The sequence below is a fragment of the Megalops cyprinoides genome, chromosome 2 (assembly GCF_013368585.1).
Source record: "Megalops cyprinoides isolate fMegCyp1 chromosome 2, fMegCyp1.pri, whole genome shotgun sequence".
Classification (NCBI taxonomy): domain Eukaryota; kingdom Metazoa; phylum Chordata; class Actinopteri; order Elopiformes; family Megalopidae; genus Megalops; species Megalops cyprinoides.
This window is the reverse complement of record NC_050584.1, coordinates 39822895-39846920: the sequence shown is the minus strand read 5'-3', so window position 1 is coordinate 39846920 and position 24026 is coordinate 39822895. Positions and strand designations below refer to the sequence as shown.

At 41.0% G+C, this 24026-nt stretch overlaps 1 protein-coding gene across 1 annotated transcript; it reads left to right on the top strand.

The window, feature by feature from the left end:
• The first annotated feature begins 772 nt into the window (after positions 1-772).
• plpp2b (phospholipid phosphatase 2b) lies at positions 773-22237 on the top strand. Its single transcript, XM_036521642.1, has 7 exons — positions 773-1230; positions 1321-1462; positions 17634-17785; positions 19420-19682; positions 19881-19938; positions 21515-21691; positions 22038-22237. The coding sequence occupies exons 2-7, from the start codon at positions 1402-1404 to the stop codon at positions 22185-22187; spliced, it is 861 nt and encodes a 286-aa protein (XP_036377535.1). The 5' UTR covers positions 773-1230; positions 1321-1401; the 3' UTR covers positions 22188-22237.
• The last annotated feature ends 1789 nt before the right edge of the window (positions 22238-24026 follow it).

Below are 24026 nucleotides of genomic sequence, written 5' to 3'. Positions count from 1 at the left end.
TATTCTTCTTTTTAAACTTGGTGGCACTCAGCTTTGGTCTGACTCCTCTGTGAAAGCTTTCATAAGACTTTTCTTTGATTAAGGTCCACAATTAATGTCACATTTAGATTCGGTGTTGCTTTATAGTATAATATCAACCAGCCAATTCCCGTTATGAGTGACTCAGCATCCCTTGGGCTCTTGTGACTAATGCCTTTCACGACGCCAAGGAGAAGTGCAGAGCTGTTAAACTTTACCGATTTGTTCATTCAAAGCGCCCTGTGCAGATCTGAGTTGGCAAATCAAGCGGGCTTGGAAAAACCACAACTCCGTGTGGAGTAGCTTGTTCCCAGACATTAAATGTATCTTTTGGCACAGGGTTATTCGTGTCTGATGTGGCCCCTTGCGTAGAATTTGGGACAATGAGTTATTTCGCGCAATTGAATTAAGGAAACTCTTTGGGTTCAAGTCAGCTAGACATGAACTTATAGGCGTCTCTTCCCAGCTAAGCGTACCAATAAAGCTAAATAATGAGCTGATGAAGTACGTTTTAAATTCACAACTAATTTCTAGTAATATGCTGGTGGTCCTCTGTAGACGTGATATGCAAGTATTTCTGTTCTATAGATAAACACTTGCAAAAGCAAGTTGCTCGAGCTTAACCGAGCGGTAGAAGATCGTCTGTTACTTTTACATGTATTAAACAGTTCGTTCCCCAATCACAACACAAACACACCTCTTTCCTTGAACACGCCCATCCGAGGAAGAAAGTGCAGACGCAAACGTACTTCATCTGGGCTATCACAGTCCCACTCTCATTTTTCCCCCCCAGAATTTACCCAGATTTAGTTTTGCAACGAGATATGTCCCAGGAATTATTGAGATGTATCTAGTTCCCTTCACTTTCCATCTTTGTTTCTTAACTTGGCACAGGAATGTACTTTGACGTCAGATTTGGGAGTGGGGATAGTAAGGAAGACGACGGAGAATGAATCGCTAGCTGGCGTGGTCTGTGGAAAGAAGCGGATGGCTTTTTTCTCTCAAGCGACTCGCTCCCTATAAAGCAATGTGAAGTGTTTTCTTCCCACAGCGAGGACACAATATGCACGCAGCTGGATGCTGTGATTAAGATCCACGCATTGCCATCCATTGTTCAAGCAGGGTTTTTCTTTTTTGCTTTAAGGAAGGACTTGGATTGAACTATTTATTCCTCAACTGAAGCACACCTACAGCGTAAACGGCGTTGAGCAGGTAGGAAAGTGGAGCCGGAATAACTTGCAATTCAGGTTGTCGAGTTTGCATGTTTTATTAAGAGCAGAATTTTGGCTGTTTTTATCTCAGTGCGCGTGGCTGAAGAGTACACAAGCAAATAATTGAACAGTGAAAAAATAAAGTCACGCAGCCCGGGAAAAGAACAAAAACATGACGGAGCTGAGGAAAAAGAAGCTATTCGTCCTAGTGGATGTGCTGTGTGTGGTGGTAGGTAAGTGTGCGACTTTCCATCATAATATTATCAGACATTCTCTTACCTATTCCACTGCTCGACTGGCAATACATACAGAATTCCACCACATGTTTTCTAGCGAGCTGTATTTGTACATTTAATTTTATCATTTACATATTAGATTGCTCCCTAAATGTCTCCTTAAGTGAATAAAGTGCACGCATTATGACTTGCGTGCCCACCGTAAATGCAATCCTGGTGACACTGTCAACCCGACTCCAAACTCAGTTGAATATTTGGAACAGATAAAGGGATAAATCTGTCAAAGTAAGTTTTTCTCTAGTCTTCGAGTGTTTAAATTGGTTTAACGAACAAGTAACGCACCGAGATTGAATCCACTGACCGCCAGAATGTTGCATTGTTAGACCAATCCACTCAAAGATCCTTCCCACAACACAAGGCAACCTTTGAACTAGTAACACGTGTCTGTAAACTTTATTCCGCCTCGCGTTAGAACTCTCACTTTCAGGAGCAAAAAATGCACCACCTTCGCACTTCGTGTACACAGCAGCTAACTTGTCATTCTCAGGCTTATTTTATGTCTGTGTTTGTTGCAACTAATGTGCTTTTCAGTTAGAAATACATCGAACACTCTCTTCTACAAAGAAAACATTTTAAACTTCCATGCTATTCTAAAAAGTACTACGTAATTCAACCGAGATACATCTGTACACGCAAGGACATATATTAACTGCAAAAGGTCAGAATGACATACATGGCAATTTCGACAATTGTCTTAACGAACAGCACATATTGACTACAGAAATTTTAACAACCGTTAACCGTAGATGGAATGGAATTGACCAGAATATTACTTCTGAGATAGTTGTGTCCGTACTTTACTACTTTTTTAATGTGCTGTAATTATAGAACACAAGGAGAGTGTAGTGCTTGCACATGTCCTTCCATCCTCAGTTAGTTCCATGGTTATTTTAAATGACAATTAATACACTGTGGGCAGGTGGCACTTACAGTTATGACAAATAATGTTTTAAATTGCATTTGCCACGTACAGCATTCTATTCTGGATCATTTAGGGGGAGCAGAGTTTCTGTTTTAATTCTCACCTTTATAGATGATATGGATGTGTCCCAGGAGACTTCTTTGGTACCTTTTTTCTTAAGCTTAAGTGTTTGTACCAAATGAAATATCTGTGATGACCTGTGTTTTGATGATACCAGATACAGTGAGTTAATATGAAATTGTCTATTCATATTGCCTGACACCTGAGCAATATCTTGAATTGCCCAAATGTGTATAAATAAAATCTCTTGCAGGCTTATCCATCCTTCTTCTACTTGTACATATGGGTTTGGGCTCTGAACAGTTTTAGTTGTCAATATGATTCCCTGAGCTATGTTATAAATATCTTTTAAATTTTTCCCATGAATCTTGTAGTTCTTGTTGGTACTCTACCAAAACGATGCTTGAAAGCTCCCATAAAACATGAATTAACCTATGCCTTGTTCTTCACCATTTTGCTAGTCCCTCATGGTTTCCCTCATGCTCTTCATTTACAATGTGAAGTTCAAGACTAGACATGAATATAAACTAATTAATGCTAATTTGTCAGACCACTGGACCTCCATCATACATGCATCCAGAAAGGCTAAATGTATCTGAACGTGTAAGTGCCCCACATGAAGTGATATGAAATAAGAGAACAGGGAACTTCTCATCAGTCACATGGATGATAAAATGAGTGTAGAGAAATTTTTGGATGTAGATTGTATATATTCATGTAGATTGTACACCATCCTGAGTGCCTGTTTCTGTCTTCGTTTCCTGCACTACATGGTTACCTGCAAACAACATGCTGCATTTGACCTGGCACTTGAGACAGTGGGTAACACACTATTTCAGAAATGTTACTATATAGTTAGTACTCTTGCTGGTAACCAGGTAATATAATTCATTCAAGTTTTTAAATTGTTCTGTATCATAAATTAAATTTGCTTAGCAGATGCTCTTATCCAGAGTGACTTACATAGTGTATAGTTCAGTATTTACATGTTATCCATACATGCAGATGGATATTTTACTAAAGCACTTTGAGTCCAAAGCAGTGTCCCACCGTGGAATTGAATACAGCAACTTTCTAGTTACAAGCCTTGCACTGTCCACCACCCCATACTTCTACCACTATAATAGTAATGTTACTTTTAGGTTAGTGCTTCAAAAATGTGGTGATGTTGTAATGATGCATTTCTCTAAATATAAAAAGCACTCAGAGCAAACATCTGCTGATGGCTCTGAATTGATGATAAAGGGTTTATCCCATGTAAATTAGTTATTAGTTGGGTATGTGTCTGTATGTGTCAACAAATGATTGAAAGGGCAAAATTATATTGTTGTGTTCTTTTTCTTGCTTAAAAATAAGGTGGAGGGAGCAAAAATAGTGCAGTGCAATGCAATTTGTGCCCACTGCACAGAGAGAAAAAAATTGTAACTAAACTAGTTGGCAAAAGCTAAACCAAATGAAAACCAGAGTGGCGCATGGCAGAATACACATCTCCTCCACCTTGGACAGCTGATGCTACAGTCTTTAAAACCAAACCATTTTTCTTTATGCCACATGATTCATCAGTCCTTAAAAGCAAAACATGTATTTTTCTCCTTGGCAATTGTTTCATTTAAGTCTGTATGTAGCCTTTTTGGTTATCTTGTTCACAGATGGCTAGGCAAATGCACAGGGGTCATTGTATAATATCTGCTCTACCTTTTTGTGGCAAGTAATTACTTGCGAGTATTTGTTGCTGGTACAGTTTTGTTTTTGTTTTTATGAGTTACTGCTGCATGTCGGGCCATTTTACATGAGGACGCTGATCAAAGACTCAGTTTAGGCTCTTTACTTTCAGTTTTCAATTGAGCAAAATGAGAAATGTCTGAACAAGTGTAGACTGTTTCGTTCCATGACACCAGCCTGCACCAATTAGCTTTCGCTGGCCCTAATTTATTGTTCACTAGAGAAAATGAGTATCTCGGGCCTTTTATGCAGAAATCACTTGCTGATCTTTATCTTCTCACTTGGCAGTTTGCGTACAGCACCGTCTTATACTGAAATCTGTGTACGGTGCATAACAATAGTTTCTGTAATTTTTCAAAAACTATTTTGATTAGAAAAATTTGCAGTATGCAATATTCCTTTTGGATTTTGGTGAAATTGATGTACTTGTAAGCTAACTAATAAACTGTGAAAATCTACTCTACATTAAATCATACAGAGTCAAATGCATACGGTGAAGCAGATCTCTTGTTATAATTTGAGGGATTGATTTATTGGTTAAATGTCTGAATGCTGTTGAAGCTATATTTAAGATTCCAAAATTATGTATGCATGGTATGTCAAGTTGGTAATATAACATTTTGTTAAATTTCAGTTAATATTTTTGTGTATATCATTTCTTCCAATAGTAAAATAGCACATAAAGACATCCAGTAAATGCTCCCCAAACTGCACACGGTAAACATGTTTTTCAATCAACTTCCATAAATGATCATTTCAGCATAGACTCTGCCTAGGTAATGAAATCTCTGAACTCCTGTCAAATGTCATGACAACAAATTGAAATTCAGGCATGGCATTGTCAGTGACCTATCATTCAATTCAATTTCAGCTCTATTTGAAATGGATTTTCTGTCTGGCTTCAGTCCAGCGTGCCTGGGAAAGTAATGCTAATCTGCACTTGCACTTTATAGTTGCGCAACTGTTTTGCTTGGTCTGGCCCGTGGCTGCACATTCTTGTGCTGTTGCTGTGCAGGCTGGGGTGAAGAGAATGGGTGCTGCTTGTTGGGACTTGCTCCAGGCTGTGTCTCCACACTCCAAGGACAAACAAGATCACAACCTGGGATTTTCCAGAGCCTCTCAGACGGGGACCAAGTCCTCCTCACTTCCCCTCACAATACTGAACACAGTATGGAGCAGAAGGCTGCCTGATGTTGTCCTGTTTGTTTGCATGCCAAGGTTTACATATGTTGGTCAAATTATTAGTCTGTGTCAGTGTTCATTAATCTCTGTGTAGTGGCAGGTGTGTCAGAGTGGATCTGGATGTATGCACATCAATGGTTCTATGTGTTTTGGCCATTTTGTCTTTTCAGGTGTATGTGAGTGGTATCTGTTATAGTGAGATTTAATGAGGGTATGTGAATGTAAAAAATATACACCTGCAAGCTTTCAGCATGTCAATCCTAGGCACTTGGTTAAACACAGGTACTCTTGGGAGCTGCAGACTGGAGCATGAATATGTTTGCACTGATCCCAGCAATGTGGACACTTAGCAGATATTAAACTGCTTTAGCAGTTTTGAACCACAAATCGGCACAATTATAGACCCCCCTCATCCCTGCATAGCAAATTGATAACCAAGAAGGGATGCTGTGCAGACCTTAAGTGGCACTTGGCCACACCACAACACTCTGTTAAATGCAGCCATGAGCAGAGCCCCAATCATTCACTCCAGAATGCAGGACTGCATGTCGGTATGTTTGTAAAACAGTTAATAATTTCTGACAATTTTTAAGCAGGGCCACCAGTGGTGTAGTGCTCATAGCATGCGACCCTGACTCTGAATATTAGGGTTTCCAATTCAGGTGAAGTGTTGCTGCTGTACCATTTATCCAGATTTAATTGACCCAGTAAATGCACATGTACAGAGCGTAGATGGTTTTTGACTGGGCAAGTTCAAGCTGCACGGTGCAATAAGCAAATATTAGTCATAACACAGTGCTGCCTCAGCTTTGTTCCTATTGGTTAAAACATGACTTATTCAGAGGTTTGTGATAGGGCACTGTGGTTGATAAGCTGCCTAAATAAAATTCCCTGCTTGGAAAGGAGTGTCCCTGCTCTTTGACCTTTTTTATAAAGGAGTGCAGTGACATAGTCCTGCACTGAGCATGTGTCTGTGTTCCTGCATGGAAGCGTTGTCTGATCAGCAACGTTCACCTACCCCAGTCGCTATAGCCTGCCCCAGCTCCCTGCGGACCAGGAATCTGTTCGTCTTTCCCTCTTGCAGAGTTCTTTAGCTACAGTCTGAGGCTTTGTTTTATTATAGTCCCTAGAAAATGAAAAGAATTTTTTTTTTTTTGGTCAAAATAGTATCGCTGAGACAATTTGATAGTTTGTTCTCTTTTATGGCTAAAGGGGCTGGATTGATCAAACATCACGTCACACCCACATCCAACCGGTATGTTATCTTACAGCCCAATTATGATATCAGTATAATCACAGAAAAAACAACTGGACATTGCCCAGCTTGCCTTACTCCAGTTCAGACTATCAATACAGGGTGTGTTCTCCGATATGATATGTTTATTCACTGTAATGAAGAATCTCGGTCAGAGTTGTTTAGCCCATCAGCCCATTTGGAAAGAAATGCCAAGGTTCTGTTTGCACCCCAGGTTCAGAACTGAACTGAAGTCAGAGCCAGTGATAGTTAGATGGCCCTACTGTCATCAACTGTCATCAATTTGGAACATGTTTTCTTTTGCATATTCTCGGCAATATGTCCCTGTTCTGGTTGCACAAATAAACACCCACAGCATAAGTGAATACTAGATTTTGTGTTGGGTTTTTTTCCATTGTTGTTGTCACCAGAATGTGTAAGCAGGTTGGTTGCCTTTGTTGACAAATCTGTACATGCCTGTCCCATGTCAGATGAGAAGATGCACCATGCTTCACAGGTCAGCTGCTGTAAAAGGAAAGGAGGGGGTATGATGGGAAAGCTTTTTGTCACACATAAACTTTAGTCTCATGACTGTGTGAGACACAACCTGGGTCCTCACAGCTTCACTTAATTTCTTCCTCTGTGAGAGCTAATAACTACACTGTACAAAGGTAGGTAGAGAAGGTGTGGGCCCTGTGAAAGCCTGGGATTAACCTTTCCCTTTCTGTTGCTTACCAAGGTGGCAGAAACACTGAGAGAGATGTGGCCTGTAATTGCTGCTGTTTTGCAGGCGTAGGCACATTGGCATGCCACGTTAATTGCTTTGGAGAGCTGCTCTGTTTGTGCTGTATGTACAGAGAAATTTACGAATGCACTGCCAAATAGTGGGACAGGTGACAAATTACCACAGGCTCTCTCAGGAGCGTGTTGTGAACCTTTTGCCCTTATGTGAAATTTGTTTTCTTGTTGCCCTCAAAATTGAATCCAGCAAAAATTCAGAATAGACAAGGGCCTTTTTTCAACGTTTTTGCATAATCATTGTGAATTACCCCCTTAACACATTGATTTTTTTCCTACAGGACAAGAACTGGTCAACGTTTCTTGCTTGGGGTGTGTTTTTGTATCTGTGTGAATCAGTGTTTATCCTCTAAAAACATTCCTTTGTTTCTCAAGAACTGCAGAAGTGCTGAAAGTAGTGTGTGCACAGGAAGTTCTGGGTTATCTGAAAAGGATGTGTGTTACTCCATTGATGTAGCGTATAGAGTGATGAGTAATGGACAGGAATGTTGATTTCTGTACCTCGCTTTCCTTTAACCCTCTCATCACTGAGAGTTTTTTGTAACCATGGTGGACAGGCCTGGTCTCACAGTACACTGTGGGAGAGTTTGGGTTAGGGTAAGGGGGTTGTAAAGTTTTTGGACCTCAGCCCTATCTAATAAGATTGTCTTTTTGTAGCTTCCTATGAAAACATGTTTTATTCCTCCTGGGATATAGATTCTCATTCCACTGCTTTGGGAAATGTCATTGTCATGAGTTCTCAAACATTCTTCCTTCCTAACAGAGCATGATGGAATAATGAGAAGAGTTCAGCCGAGGCACTGTTTTTAAAGTTGAAAGCAATTTTCTCCCATGTATTCAAACAGATACATGCATGCATACATATATAAATACAAAAATGGCTCTCGATAACCTCTTTTTGAGGTGCAACATGCAATATAGTTATTGGAGGTGCACAACTTGGTAAGCAGTACCATGAAAGCTACCAAAAGCACTGTTTCCACAGTTCCAAGGATTTGTTTGACTAAGATCATTACTATGACATTTTAATGCTTTGTTTTTTTTCCTGAATCCATTTGCTCATGATGCCGTTATCTTTTGTGTATGTAAGCACTTATATTTGTACTTTGGTCCACTCGCAGAGAGTGCAGGAGCTGATGTGACTCTAAGACGCCAGTGTGTCTGTCCCTGGCTGTGTTAGGCAATGCATTAGAGAAACATTTTTATGTCTCATCCTCACCTGCAGGTGTTTTCAGGAGTCCTTTTAACTTTATTCTGGCAAAACCCTGTGTAACATGAGCGGAACCAGTAATGTACAGCTGTTTAGTCATTAAATCACAGTGATTTAATGTACAAAACCTTATTACAGACTATTCCTCTCAAAAAAAGGCAAACGTGGCCCAGTCGTCCGATTACTGCGCCCCCCACTTGCACCACTGGGTGCTTGGAATGCATGAGTGAAAGATAGAGAGGGGATAAAGGGAGAGAAGGGAGAAGAGGAAGAAGCGGTGAGAGAGAGAGAGAGAGAGAGAGAGAGAGAGTCTGTGTGAACTAGGATTCAAAGTCTGTAGGCTCAGCACATACCTTCCACATTACTCAGCCCAGCATGTCCAACTAGTGCTCAGACTCCAAGTCAGGATGCGGTGCACTGATCACCGCTTGTACACACCTAGACAGGGATTAAGGGAGACCTGTGGAGTCTTCTGGACAGAGGTTCTCTAGTCTTGGATTGGAGAGGAGAACTTTGTGTTCCAAGTGATTAACTGTTTTTTATGTATTTCCCAACTATACCCATGTGGGTCCCATGACACAGTAACACCACATAGGCACAGATCAGTAAGCCCTTGAAGCTCTCACAGTGCTCAAAGCATGAGCCTCGTGATTAGTAAGGTTATCTAATTAGAGTACATTACCCAATTAGAGTAAAGAAATGGGGGGCTAAATGACTGCTCTCTATTTATACTCCTCTCGCAGCTCTGTTTTTAAGCATTATAGTCCCCTTTCATTATAGTTTCTGTTGAGTTGGTTTCTTCTTCCAACCTTTCAAAATTTGTTTGTTTTAAATGTTGGAACACCTCTTTGTTTTTTCTTCTTTTGGGGATGCGTTCAAGTATGCCAATAAGTCACGCCGTTTTCCCTCATTGATGCCATACCCACATATTGCCTGTGTGAATGATGGCACCACAACAGGATATGTCTCCGTGCCGTATCTGATATGCACAGGATATTATGCAGTCACAGACAAACTGCACCACGCACAAACACAGTGGAGTGTAACAGGGAGACATTCGTGTGCAGTTGAGGGGGTAGCAAGGTCATATGCGCCAGCGTTGTTCCGTTTTAAATTCTGCATGAGGATGAGATGAAGGAGGTCTCTGTTTGTAAGCCGTTAATGCAAATGAAGCTAGTAATGAAATGAAATGTCTTGGCCCTGATCCTCTCCTCTTTGCTCAGAAGGGTGCTTCAAGATCTGCACTTCCTGTGACTCAGGAGAAAGGGAGAGTGATCCACTCACTCACATGTACTTACACGTCAGCAGCCTGAAAAAATCAAGGCTATTCAGCCTTCTGTATTTATGGAGTGAGATTGAGGATGAAGAGAGGAAGGGGGGAGGTGGATGAGGGGGAATGGTGAGTAACAGGGTGGAGAGCCGGGTGCAGAACGTAGGAGTAGGAGAGGGATCGATAGGAGGAAGAAGCAAATGGAAAATTTGCATAAAGCCATGCTGCCAAAAAGAAAAAAAAACAGGGAAGGTGCAGACTTGTGTGCTACCAGAAGTATTGCCAACAGCATCAGGTGATATTTCTGGGCTAAAGATATTATGTAAATGTAAATACTTTTTTGTCCCTTATTGTGCTTCTGCTTGTTCTGACTCACTCTTTCCCCTTGCCAAAAAGGCTAGGGTGTAATTAAAAATAATTATGAATTGCAGGGGAATAAGGAGACAGGAGTGCTTTGCGCTAAAACCATGCCCATAGATGTCAGATGAGTTTCCTCAATATTTCATGAGAGATTCAAACTCCAACCAGTGAAGGTTTCAGTGGAATCATTAAACTGACCTCTTGTATCTGTCACTGATAACAAGCATGCTGTTACTATTTCAGCGGGAGACACAGACTGAGAGGTGAGCTGGGGGTGAGTTACTGATGTCTGCATAGCGTCTTTCTGGGCTCTATATGTCTGCACCCCTCCTAAGTGTGTAGTGACTTAATGTGGCAAGTGCAGTGGAAATAAATCTATGCAGACCTAACATATTGGAGGTGTAGTCCTTCTGGACTGTGAATGCGTGCCTTGGTATTTTTGTGTGGTAATTTGTGCTGTGCTTTTTTTCATCTGTAGTTGTTGTGTTTGTGGATTTCAAGGTAGTTTTGATTTCTGCCTTATTGTGTGAATAGACATAAAGACTGCTGTCTTTTCTTCTCTCTGGACATATACCCTGTTCACTCTCGACTCATGCCTGTGTAAGCTGATCACTCTACCTTTCACGTGTGTTCCTTTATATCCTTCAGTCCCAAGCTTCTATACTTTCAGTAGTGTGATTCATTTCATTGTTGTTTTTTGGGGGCCGAGCAGCGAAGCTGCATAGGCACCCATTGTGTTTCTACCTTTTCATATTATCCCTCTTCTTCTGGTTAGGGTATCTATGGCAGCCCCTAGAATCGTATGGTAAAATGTTTTGAAATTTGGCACACTGATTGGGGACGGTCCCATGATTCTTTCTACCAAGTTTGATGTCAGCGCCACGAACGCTGTAGCGCCACCAACGGGTCAAAGTTGGAGGTACGTTTGCGCATGTAACTTTTGAACCGTATGCCCGATTTTCATAAATGAGGTACCGTTGGATTCCTTGGATCAAGCCGAGTTCAACATGACAGAGTGGTGTGATGTGGCCCCGCGGCTAAGCCAAGGGGCCGTTAACCACCCTGAAGTGGTTTATTTCCATAGAACTGCACCGCCAGGAGTGGTTTATTCTGCTTATACCATGGCTACTTACCAAAGAAATAATTCATCACTCATATTAAATTAGGCTACTTAGTTATTAGGCTAAATTAGTTAATTTATTATTATTGTTATTATTTAGGGGTGCTGAGCTTGAGCACCCCTAAAAAGAGTCTAAAATCGCCAATGGTGTCAGGTGATGCTTTGGGAGATCCCAAAGATGAGACATGACTAATTGTCAAGTCAACTTAATTGACATGGCCGCCATTTTTTTAAATGAAAAAAATTAAAATTTTCACAAATTTGGTCCAATCTTCATCAAATTTGGCATTTTAACATGATCAGATCAAGTTGCCATGGCGACTTTGCCCTGCTGGACTGCTTGGCCCCTCATCACTGCTTGCAGCTATATTCTCTGTAGAGAGCTGTAATTGTTGTGATGTTACGTGACTTGGTAGAGATTCTAACTCTGAAAAAAGAAAATTGCATCATTCGCAATAGTTTTCATGGTCTGTCACACTTTAATAAGAATCATCACTTACCTATGTTTATGTAATAAATGTAGCTAATTCTGGCCATTCTAATATGAGCCTGTAAAAAAGAATGGCAAAATCTTGCTATGTCACAAGAAATGTCTTAAGCAACTTAAGCTATTGGATTCCTTATGCTGAATTTTTGAGGCATGAAGAGCAGTTTATTTCAACAGTTATTTCAGTTTTTATTTTTATTTTATACTTTTTCAATAATTATTTCAGTTGTTATCACAAAATCAGACAAACAACAAAACCTACTGAGGTCAATACTTGTGCATTCTGTACATACTTTATTGCCCCCAGAAATTACAACACAAATTCCTTGCTGTTTGTGCTTCCTACTGAAGACCTTTCACACATAAAGTGTACGGACACTTTACTTAAGATTCAGCTGAAAAAAAGGGAATTTGAATATAACATAGTTCTAGAGGGAAGCGTAACATTAGAACTTCCATTATGTACTAATGTTACGAGTTTGTTGGAACTATTTCATTCATGCTTTCATTTTGTGAAGTTTTTTGGTAAATATTAGTACAGTACATTTACCAATGACAACAATTTCTATGACATTTTTCCTTTTCATGATATTTGTTGAACTAAGGAGTTATTTTTGAGATGTAATTTTGTATGGCAAATATAAAGTGTAGAGCCCTATATTACACTGTACAAATATTTTCTCACAAATGTTGTCTTGTTGAATGTTTCTCGGAGGATTTGACATCTTACTTGAAGCAGGAGAGGGACATGTTTTTAAAAAACCAAGGGAATGAATTTGGCACAAGACCCAAATGCAACCTTGCTGCTTGAGCAAAAGGGCTAATTACTCAAAATGTTAGTTTCGAATGTTACTTTCAGCTGTAGTTCAAACAGTAATCTATAATGGTATAATTTGCATATTTTCTAGACTGAGGAATATGTCCAAGGATTATTGTCAAAGGAGACGAATAAACATACTGGGTGCAGCAGCACACATTTTATATTTTCCTCAAGAAAACTGTTTGTCCAGTGGAGGCACATGGATATAGCTCAGCTTCCTTCTACACACCATATAATCCACCTTAGGTTTATAGCCTGTTATATTTCAGTCACTGTAATGTTTAATTAATAGAATGCAGTACAGTTTTTTGCTAAACTTTATTGGAATGTGATTCTCTGAAATTCCATTTTTCAGTAAACAATGACATTGCTTTGCACATATTCTCAAATGTAATGCAACAACAACGCAATATCTCCTGAAATCACACGTGTTATTATTGACACTGAATCTGACAGAGGAAGCACGTTATCTTCTTGAGGGTGTAAAGAATTCATTGGTCGTTGTAGCAGCACCAAAGGAAGTTTCTTTGTTATCGTCCATTCTTCTTTCTCCCCATTCTCCTTCTTCCAATGACTTTTTCCAACAATGTGTCAGTCTAGAAGAGGAAAGGGGAAGCTGGCACTTGCTATGTTCCTTGACATTACAGTTTGACATTTCGCCTGTTCCAGCTAGAGGCAGGACGTAGGGCAGCCAACTGTCATCAAAATCTCAGATGCACATGGTTGCTGGATCCAACAGGATGTTAAAAAGTTTATGTAATCTTGTGTCCTTACCCAGCAGGACGGTCCTTGAGGGCTCGGGGACTTGGCTTTGCTTTCTTGTTTTGCTCCTCACAAAAGCTTTTGCGTAAACGGGAATGCAACAGGCTGTTGCAGGTCCGTGTGAATTATACAGTGGCTGGCAAGCTGGGCTGCAGCTCCTGGCATAAAAACTGGACCTCAAGTAGAAGTGGAATAATTCTGCCTGTTATCTTGCACACTGTAGGTTGGACAATGGCACATGTGCATGTTTCATATGCGTTTAGGGGGGGTGGCAGGTAATGCAGAATGAAGTAAATAAATGGATCCAAATGGATTGTGACAGCAGTGCAAATGGAGGCAAGAGGCCATAGGTGAGATACATTTCCATTAGTGTAGCTTGTTGTGTGTTCTGCTATATTTGCAATCCCTTCTGAAACTCCACAGCTAGATAAGATTGCCTAACTGCAGCAGTCCTGGCTCTGTCAGCTATTGTCCATTCTTTTGTAAGCACAAAGACCCCATTAGCTGCTGCCTGCCTCCTCTTCTGTGGGGGAGTCATGAGTGTTACTCTGTGGCTCACAGACCATGCAGATGTGAGGGACTAACAGGAAGTAGACAGCTCCTCAGTCACAGCATGAAGATGAAACAATGTTAATGTCTGAGCCTGACAATAAAACTGTGGAGGATATCTGTGATCTACAGCCTCTCCTTTTCACTATTTCAGACTGTAAAATGGTAGACAACAGGAAAGAGAGGTGGAGGAAACAGAAAGCAAGAACTGCACATTTTCAGTTTCATGCAGGCACTTGATGAGAAAAACAAAAAGAAAACACCTTTGATGAATCCAAGTGTTTGGATGGCGTTTAAACTGAGTTAAGGAAATGGCATTTAATTTATGGTCTCGGACAACAATGAATTTTGCGAGTCTGTTTGAAAAAGGACTCGTCTCAGTGTTTTCGTATCACAGTCTCGTTTATTTGATTTCCCCCATGGGCTGTGGAGTGTAACCTGACCTTTTTAACTCTTCCCACTCTCACCCCTGAGAGTGTGTTTTCACTAATAAGCCCTCACACATCACGCATGCACTGTTTCCACAGTGACCAGAACTCATGACACAGAGGCTACACACAGGGCGCATACATGTGGAGAGCTCATATTGCACACAGGCTGATGCATGTCATCTTATCTGTAACCCATCTACTTCCTCAGCTTGGTATGCAACCAAAGATTCATCATAACTTGAAGTATTAATGTTGCATTGCTACGTTTAATCATTATTATAAGTGTAGTGCAGTCCAACTTCTCATACTATTTAGTAAATGGATAAATGGAAAGTACTACTTACTCATACTAAGATAAATCTGCCTCATGTAGTGTTTGTCACTCTGAGCTCATATGCAGTGGGTATGTTGGTCCTGGTGTTTTGGCCCAGCAGGTGTTTTTCTTGTTATGAGGGACGCTGTGTGGTTGTGGGCATCTGGAAGTGGCCCAGGACATGATGGGACTTGGCAGCCACAGGAACCTGAGAACAGCTGTGAACGCTTTTGACCAAAGGTTACAGCCCTCAGTGCATTAGTATCAAACAGAAGTATTGTTGATGTGCTACAGTCTGACTCCTGAAAATGAGTGGTGTGTGCTGCATAATATTCTGCAATAACATTGGACAGCACAGCCTTCCCTTTAAAAATCCTCTTAACTTCCAGCATATATATTTTCATTTGGCCCTAGAGTGTGGAGCCTGATTCCTGGCTCGCTTTCTGTCGGCCTGCCTGGAAAACAGCCACGACTTGTGTCGTAAACCTGAACCAGAAAAAATGTAGTATATTCCTTTCAAATATTTTCTTTTAGTTCATGTAATATTTTTTAATGCTCATTTTCTTTCATATCCAATCCTGCCTATTGCCATTTCAATCAGCGACAGCCACAGTGTAGGCTCAGGATAGCACAGTAGCAAGACTGTGGAAGGCACGCACACACACACGCTGCCTGCCACAGGTAGCAGGGAGAAGCAGTGGTCTTAAGGGTACATTAAGCCTGTGGCTCTCAGCTCTGCTCACAGTTTCAGACACAGCAGCTCCAGGCTGGTAACTTAGTAAAGACTGAACCATCGTGCCTCTTTGCACATTTTTTCCAAATATGTTTTGTATTTCAGTATGGAGTGGTATTCATTAGAATCCTATTTAACAGGAACTACAATAATGACCACTTAATGTTTACAAAATTGCATTTTTGTGGCTTAGAATCACACGAGTGAGGTTGTTCAGGGTTTCCTAATTTCTCAGACTTTTTCCATCCATTTGGGATTCTTGGTCTGTTGTTTTTGGGCATGCAAATGCACATAACCACATCACTCAGTGCTGAAGGAGGTAAGACAGTCACTTCCCAACACTGTGTGTGTTCCATTTCAAAATCCCTTATTTTCCATTTCTGGTGTAACACGTATCCCGGAATCAGATTTGGCTTTGGGGTCCCATGGTGTCTCTTTAAAAATTTTCAAATCTTCATGAATGGCCAAAAAAGTATTAATAAGACATTAATTTAACACACAAGCTTTCAGATTAAAAAGTGAAGTTATGTCTGGGATCCACAGGAATCCCAGAATGCATTCCTTCTGTGATGCTATGGATGTTGGTAAGGCAGCAACAGGCAGTGAGGTCCTAGATCACAGGGTGAGAGTGATATGAAGACCTGCTGGCTGGAAGCTGTCAGATACAAAATCCCACTCAAGTGCAGTGGCTGTAGGCAGCATATGTCAGAAGGACCACCTCACTTCCACTGGACTTGTATAATTAATTCATGGCTACTATCAAGCTGGGAAATGGGCTGTCAGCAGATGTGGATTTTTTGGAATCTTGTGGTTGTACAACTGTGGTCATGTGTAAGACTGGGTAGGCGGAATACCTGTATAAATGTATTCACCACAGCTCATTTGAGGCAAGTGGTTGACTTGCTCCACACTGTGTCTGCACATTTTAAGAGGATGTGTTGTAATTCTTGTGAGGGCAGAGCTTGTTCCTGTGTTAAAAGGGTTGTAATGGCTACCTCTGCCAGTGTGATGATTGCATGGGGACTGTGGGACTCCAACTCACAGCAGCCAGGGTTGTACTGGAGAGTTCCCTGAGCCTAATAGTGTTATTGTTTCCCACAACAATTCAATGAACAGGTTTAAAATGACCTGAGCCACCAAAGTGCCAGTGAACTTTTCAGTGCTATTGTTATAGGCTTGAGAGCCATTTATGGCAGCCAACTCCTCCTGTGATGCTGAGTAGCTGAAACACAGAAGGACTTATCTGTTGTCAGGCCCACCTCAATGATAATGCTCCTTATCAACACATGTGTTTTGCACATACCCAGCAAGTTGGAGGGCCTGTCAGATGTGAACTACTTTCACTTCCAAACAAACGTCTTTAGCAGTCCTCCAAACCCTCTCTCACTCTTGACTCTTGTTGCACAATATTATTCTGTAGCGTTTTTGTTAAGTGAGAACTTCAGATAAGGGGAATTTGGTCCAGGTCTTGCAAACACATTTGATGTTCCAAGAAAAACCCTTGTTGAAGAATTTGTGGAAATTGAAGGGGTGTAACGTTGATTTTAAATGTAGTCACTTGTTTATACAGGCCATTTCCTGCATCAATCAGCAACCAATTGAGTGTTTGGTATTATGTTTGTGAGCTGAGCACATTACTCTGGTAAGAGTAGCATTCAGATTGTTTGATTATTCTTTACAGATTATTCGTTAGAGTAACGTGCCTTGGATATGTGGTATATAAACATCAGTGTGCTTTCACCCAAGAACCATAAACATGAGCCTTTGCTACAAGAAAAAACAAACCACTTTTCAGATTTCTGCACTCTGAACTTCTCTGACCTTGGACATATTGCATGTTGCAAAGATGAGCTGTGTTTGTAGGAATTTCACTATGTGTTGGAATATTGTGTAACTCAGGCTTGGGTTCATGCTGATTGTTTAAGATGTTCTTTTTTCACAAAGCTGCTTCTGTTAAAGAGATATAGAACATTTAACACTGATATACCACTATCTCCACTTAAGGGTTTGTGTGGTGAATACTTAAAGTTTTATTATATCAACAAGAGACAACCACTTGTATACAGTAGTGTTTTGTATATGTGTATTGTAAGGAAGAAGAGAATCTCACAGCATTGTATTGTTTCTCCCTATAGCTGCATTACCTTTTCTGGTAATGACCAAAGTCTTCCGGCCCTATCAGCGTGGGGTGTATTGTGATGATGAGAGCATCAAATACCCCATCAAACCAGACACCATTACCCATGGCTTGCTGGCTGCTGTCACCATATCCTGCACCGTCATTATTGTGAGTCCCCCTACTTTATCCTTTCTCACTGACACCAGTACATGTCTCCAGCACACACACACACACACACACACACACACACACACACACACACACACACACACACACACACAAACACTGTCCTCCAACTGCAACTGGGCCACTTAAACCTCACTTTCTCTGTTGGCGTCAATAAATCTGGCCATGAATCATTTCAGTGATATTATAGCCTCAGAGTTGAAGATGAATATGCAGATTCAATATGGAGGCAATATGTCAGCTATGAAGAGGTGAGAAGGTGACATTAGAGGCAACAAATAAATGCCAAACCTCATATGGCTGTCTTAACGGTGTGTCTGGTACAGAGTAATCTGCCAAATATTCCTACTGGCTTACAGCTGTATTTGTGGAAGTGAACCCGGGTGGAAAATTAATAGAGCAGTATTTTCCAGTGGCACCAACACGAGACAGTTGAATTAAGAATGATTTTCTTGTTATCCCTATCTAACTGTTTAGACAGCTAATGATTATTTTGCATCTTTATAATGTTTTATTATCATCCTGCTGCACTGAAAAGTATTTGATACTGTTGTTTTGCTCGATGAATGTCAAAGTTGGATTAATGCTTTCATGTGAAATGTTAACATTCCACATGGAAAAAACTGTTAGATAAAGATATTAACCAGCTAGCGTGCTGATCATAGTATATGTGTAAATTGGGGGAAGATAATGAATCATTGCTGTGTAAGTATTACCTCATCTTGTGGAAGAAACACAAAAATCTGCATTGTCTCCACTCACAGCTAGATTGTGGCAGCTGAGTACATTGTGTAGTGATGATGGCCATAAAACCATCAATGTTACTAAATGAAAGAACAGTGCTATTACTTAAGTGTTGTATTCTAAAATGTCACGAGATTTTGACTGGCATTCCAGCAATACACAGTGGTGATAAACAGATTCTTGTGAGATACTGTGAGGGTTCCTTTAAATGAATTCATTTATCGAAATCTAATTCTTGGGAATGGGAAGAGTTTTTTCTGAAATATCAAGGGGCTTTGGAGGGGAGTTAACTGGATTCCTCTGTGCTTGACTATTTTAAAACTGATGTTTCAGTTTCAGTATTACCAGTTTTCAGCACTCTAAATCATTCACTCTTGAAGCATCACACGGAACACTCAAAATGGCGAGCATGCAGTAGTTCACATGCTTATAGATTCGAGCTCATGTGATTGTGCTTTTTCCAACTAAAACATGACAGTGATAAAAGCCAACCCAGTGATGTAATCCTGCCCCGGTAAACCAAGGATTGCATAATGATCTTACACTTACAAGATGATAGAGAGAGCCTGCTCTCTTCTGGTCTATAATTAGCCCTGCTTCTGTTTACCCCTGGTGATACTGAAGCAGAAAACATGTTTACATGTCAGACATGTATGTCTCCACACCCCTACACACTCCATGTGATTTGGAACGCCAGTCCCATTGCTAGTCAATGAAGAGGATCTCATCTGAGTGGTACGTTTCTGATGTTCTAGAGTTTATACAAATGTTATGAGTTGAATGGCTGCAAAAATGTCGTAATGTGAATAAACATGAAATATTCCAAGCTTGTCTCTCTGCCTGCTTGACTGTCTCCTTTCTGCTACATACAGATATCCTCAGGAGAGGCCTACCTGGTGTACAGCAAGAGGATCCACTCAAATTCGGACTTCAACCAGTATGTGGCAGCACTCTACAAGGTGGTGGGCACCTTTCTTTTTGGAGCGGCAGTCAGCCAGTCACTAACGGACCTGGCCAAGTTCACCATTGGACGCCCACGGCCCAACTTCATGGCAGTCTGTGCCCCCAAAGTTTGCAAAGGCTACATGCTGCAGATAAACTGCACTGGCAACCCACGTGCTGTCACTGAGTCCAGGTAGGGTGGGGGAGAGCAGGCTGGGACAAACGACCAAAGACCAGGATCAGCCTAAAGTTACACCACAGCTACATTATGTGCTCAATAGTGCCATGCAACAGAATTGGCAGCTATGCTAAAATGTATGCAACCTATGAAATTTACTGGTATATTGTGAACTTCTGATGAACATGACACAATGCTCTGTTCATATTATAGGTTGTCCTTCTATTCTGGTCACTCCTCCTTTGGGATGTACTGCATGCTGTTCCTTGCGGTGAGTGTCATATGATAATGACATGATAATATGACATGGTAATAGCTTGCTCTAAGCAAGCTGCAGATGTAAGAGACAGATTTATAATAAATAATGTAATATTTAGTTATGCCAGAGCAAAGGGGTAGGTTTGCAGTAATGCTGAAGCTGAGGAGCCCCAGTCATTGTAAAGTCTCCTTTAATTATCAGTCTGGATAAACTCATTACTCACTGCTTTGACCATTCATGTAATGTTCCTGCTTTTTGTTTTGTAGCACCTTTAATTTGAACAAAAACACAATTACTGCCACTACTTCAGTTTCTGTGGTGTATGTTTACACCAGCCTATACAATATGGCAAAGAGAAATGGAGGAAGCCACTTAGTCCAAAAGTTGGTTCACCATTTTCAGGCTTTGCATTCTGGGCTCAAAGTGCCCCCCCCCCCCCCCCCCCGTGTCATACTTCACATAAACCACATGCAAGTTGCAAGGCAGGTTTGTAGTCATGAAGAATACAAGGCAAGACCTTGCACCTTACCATTGCCTTCAGAATCTGATAGCCATGAATTTCATGTGTGAACACATCGTTATGGGAGCAGTCCTACTCTAGGACAGTAGCACAGCATAAGTAGAACAGGCAGTTTTGTGTTTTTCACAAATAAGGGGAAATACAGAGTCTGTTTCAAGTTTGAAAGAATGTCGACAGTTTGGCTAAAGTCTTGTAAGGTTGAAACGTTCCACAATACCAGCCAGAACTCCTTTTCACTGTCTGTCAGTACAGTAATCCTGCTCGGTTTCACCGTGTGTGTGACGGGGCCAGCCGCCATGACTGCTGTCTATAAAACAGGTCTGCTCGCAGTTGCCAACCTAAGCATTTAGCAATTTCAGCTGCTGGGTTTGCTTCTATCAGGGGGCTCTGGTATCCTGAAGACATGATTCATTTCTCTACACAGAGTGAGTCATTGAATGGTTGGTGTGTGTGTGTCTGTGTCTGTGTGTCTGTGTGTGTGGGGACCCCATCCAGGCCAAGAGCCCCACAGTGGGTTAGGATTTCTATGCATCAGTTTCTTGAGAACTTGGCAGTGGAAATCTTCTTCCCCAAAACGGGTCTACAGTATGACCTGTTGCTAAGTTTGACATTCAATTTATGTGATTCATTTATCACGGGGCAAAATGTTTTGGTATGGTTAACATTAAGCAGTAAGCCTTGAAAAGCATGGGAGGGCTTTTATTTAAGTCCAACACATAATTTACTTGCTTTTTTCATCCAATAAAACTCTGGCAAATTCATCAAAACTAAAAAAAAGGAGAATGTTTCTTTTGTTCTCTACGGCTCTTCGTTTTTTTTGACCATACTTGTTCTAATTTAAATATTCCTGATCCCAAAAGGATTGTTTAGGCACTTGATTGAAAACAAGAAGACACAGCTCAAGAAGAATGTTGGGTAGATATAACATACAGAAATCTCAGATCTGCCTTGCTTGTTTAGGAAGAAACCTCTAGTGCTCACCAGTGCTGCTGGTTGAAGCATTACTGTTTAATGTCACAACATAAACAAAACGAAGGTGAATTCCTAAACCGTTCTCTCTCTGTGCAGCTCTATGTCCAGGCAAGGCTGGTGGCAAAATGGGCCAGACTCCTGCGCCCTACTATACAATTCTTCCTTGTGGCCTTTGCTGTGTATGTGGGCTACACTCGTGTGTCTGATTACAAGCACCACTGGAGTGACGTTCTGGTGGGGTTCCTACAGGGGGCACTCATCGCCATACTTAACGTAAGTCCTGCTGTGGTTTTAGTTGGGATTCATTTTTACGGCGAGGCTTTCCTGTTTTAACTGAACATCATACATGAAGGTGCTTGCAAGTGCTGTCAGTGATAGTGGGTGAAGCATATAAAGGAAAATGGATTCAATGGATTCAATCTAGATATAATATCTAGGTATAATATTTGATACCTTACTCATTATGAGATTTTATTGGTGTGAAAGGATATATGTACTCTTCGTAGATGCACCTCAATTGCATGTGAGCCCAACAAAAAGCCGTCTGTCACCGTCACTTGCACACGGCTGGTGATGCTGATCCTCCTGATGTCATTTCCCCTACCTCTCCCCACCCCAGGTGCGCTATGTGTCGGACTTCTTCAAGCAGCGCCCCCCTCTCTGCTCAAACCCAGAGACACCTGAGACTGAGGAACTGGATCGTAAACCTGGCCAACCGATCGCAGATGCAGAGCACAGCAACCATTCCAGCTACCCGGGGGCAGTGTGAGAGGGAATCCTCTGCTGTCCCCAGCCTTTTGCAAACCACTCTGACACACCCCCCCCCCCCCCCAATTCTTCTCCTTTCATCCTACCCTGCAACCACTGGACTGGACTGGGGGACTGCACACACTCCTGGCTCTCCCTGTGGTCCCTGCCCTTCTCCAAAGAGACTGACCCCCCCCCCCCCCCCCCAACTCTTCCCTGTATGTGTGACTGCTGACATTAATGTTGTTTTATGATTGTTATTATTGCTGTGTTGGTATTTTTAAAGATATGTCTGATAAGGATTTTTTTTTGTTTTGTAGTTTACCAGATCTGGGGAGATGTGTTGAAATGTTGGGGTAAAGACAGACATAGGAAGAAAGGAGTAGTGACAAATAATTCACAAAGAAAGAAATGGATGGAAGCAAGAAAGCGTGTTTAAAAATTAGATGGCATCATTAGTTAAAAGGGTAGTTGGCTGAGATGAGGTTAATTGTTGGGTTGTTGCATTTCATAGTTCTGGAAATGCAGGGCAGTGCAGTGCTGGGCACATTGTAGCAGAGGACGTCCGTAACGTTTGTATCTATGGTCTTCCTGGTCTGTATGTGCTGATATTTAATGGCTCATTGTGGAAACCTTGTTCATTTCTATTTCTCTTGTTTCACTCAATTTGGCCATTATTTAGGACTCCCAGGGGTAGGTGAATTCAGATGTGTAAACACACTTGTTCCTACAGCTTTGAGGAAAGCATTTTTTGTGTTTTAGTATAACCAGCACAGAGTGCTGTGTCATGCTGGGGACACTTTATTCTCTCTTTGGTATACCTTTGTTATTTAAGGGTAACCTCAGTGACTTCTAACCTTTTTCAAAGGCAATTACAGTGTCTTTTAAAAACTGTAATGTTCAAAAATGAAAGATTTTGCATAATTGATGTACAATTTGGCTTTTACAGTTTATTTGAAGATGAAAGCTATTTGGCAACATGTGAATGTAGGTTCTATGTAGGTTCTATGTAGGTGAGAGGTTCTCTCACTGTAACCTTGTTAATTATGAGACAAGCCCATTTACTAATTTTCCACTGGTGACTAAAGGTGGCAGAAGCCATGCAACCCCGAAGGCCATTAAATAGGCAGAACTTGAGTGTGACAGGGGAAATGCTTCATACTTTGTTTTTACTTTCTTTGTTAGACCCCAGACCTCATTATTATGTACATTATTCAGCTAATGCTGGAGAATAATATTGTGCAATCACACAATCACCCCAACTGTCCACTGTGAGACATGCTGTGTGCTAATCTTGTGTATTATTCCTTGTATGTAGATGTTTATAGCAAGTATTTTTGTGTTTTTCAGCATGTTTGCGTAGTTATCAGAGGCCATTCATGTGACACAGATATTAGGATTTGGCTAACATCATGCTCAGAGTTGATGTGGCTCAAACAAATTGGGGTTTGGGACAATTGGTCTTTCTGTATCTCATCTGAATATATTGAAGACTGATATTCATAACTCAAACATGATGATATGTTTACTGATTTCTTTATGACTGGGACTGCCTTTGTAAAATTTGGAGCCTTTATAGCTGTGTATACTGCCTCTTTGTTAGCTCATAATTTTCTAGTGCAATATTAATCTTACATGACATGGAAATTTAAGGAATGGGCTGGCCCTTCGTGGACTGGTTGAGCCAGCATGATAAAAGCTCTTCAGTCCTGACACTTAACAGTTCTGATTACTTACAGTGGTGAGGTAGTAGTCAACTGTAACAGACACTCATGTGTTTCTGATTGTGGGCTTATGAAAGCTGATTGGCTAGGCTCTTGGGCTAACTTGATTCCTGAAGAGCCAGGGAACTTCCCTGACA

Bases quoted from the DNA above. Each gene is read 5' to 3' on its own strand.
- plpp2b (XM_036521642.1), top strand. From the start codon at position 1,402: ATGACGGAGCTGAGGAAAAAGAAGCTATTCGTCCTAGTGGATGTGCTG. The intron at 19,683-19,880 runs GTAGGGTGGGGG...TTCATATTATAG, and splicing joins CGTGCTGTCACTGAGTCCAG to GTTGTCCTTCTATTCTGGTC. The intron at 21,692-22,037 runs GTAAGTCCTGCT...TCCCCACCCCAG, and splicing joins CACTCATCGCCATACTTAAC to GTGCGCTATGTGTCGGACTT.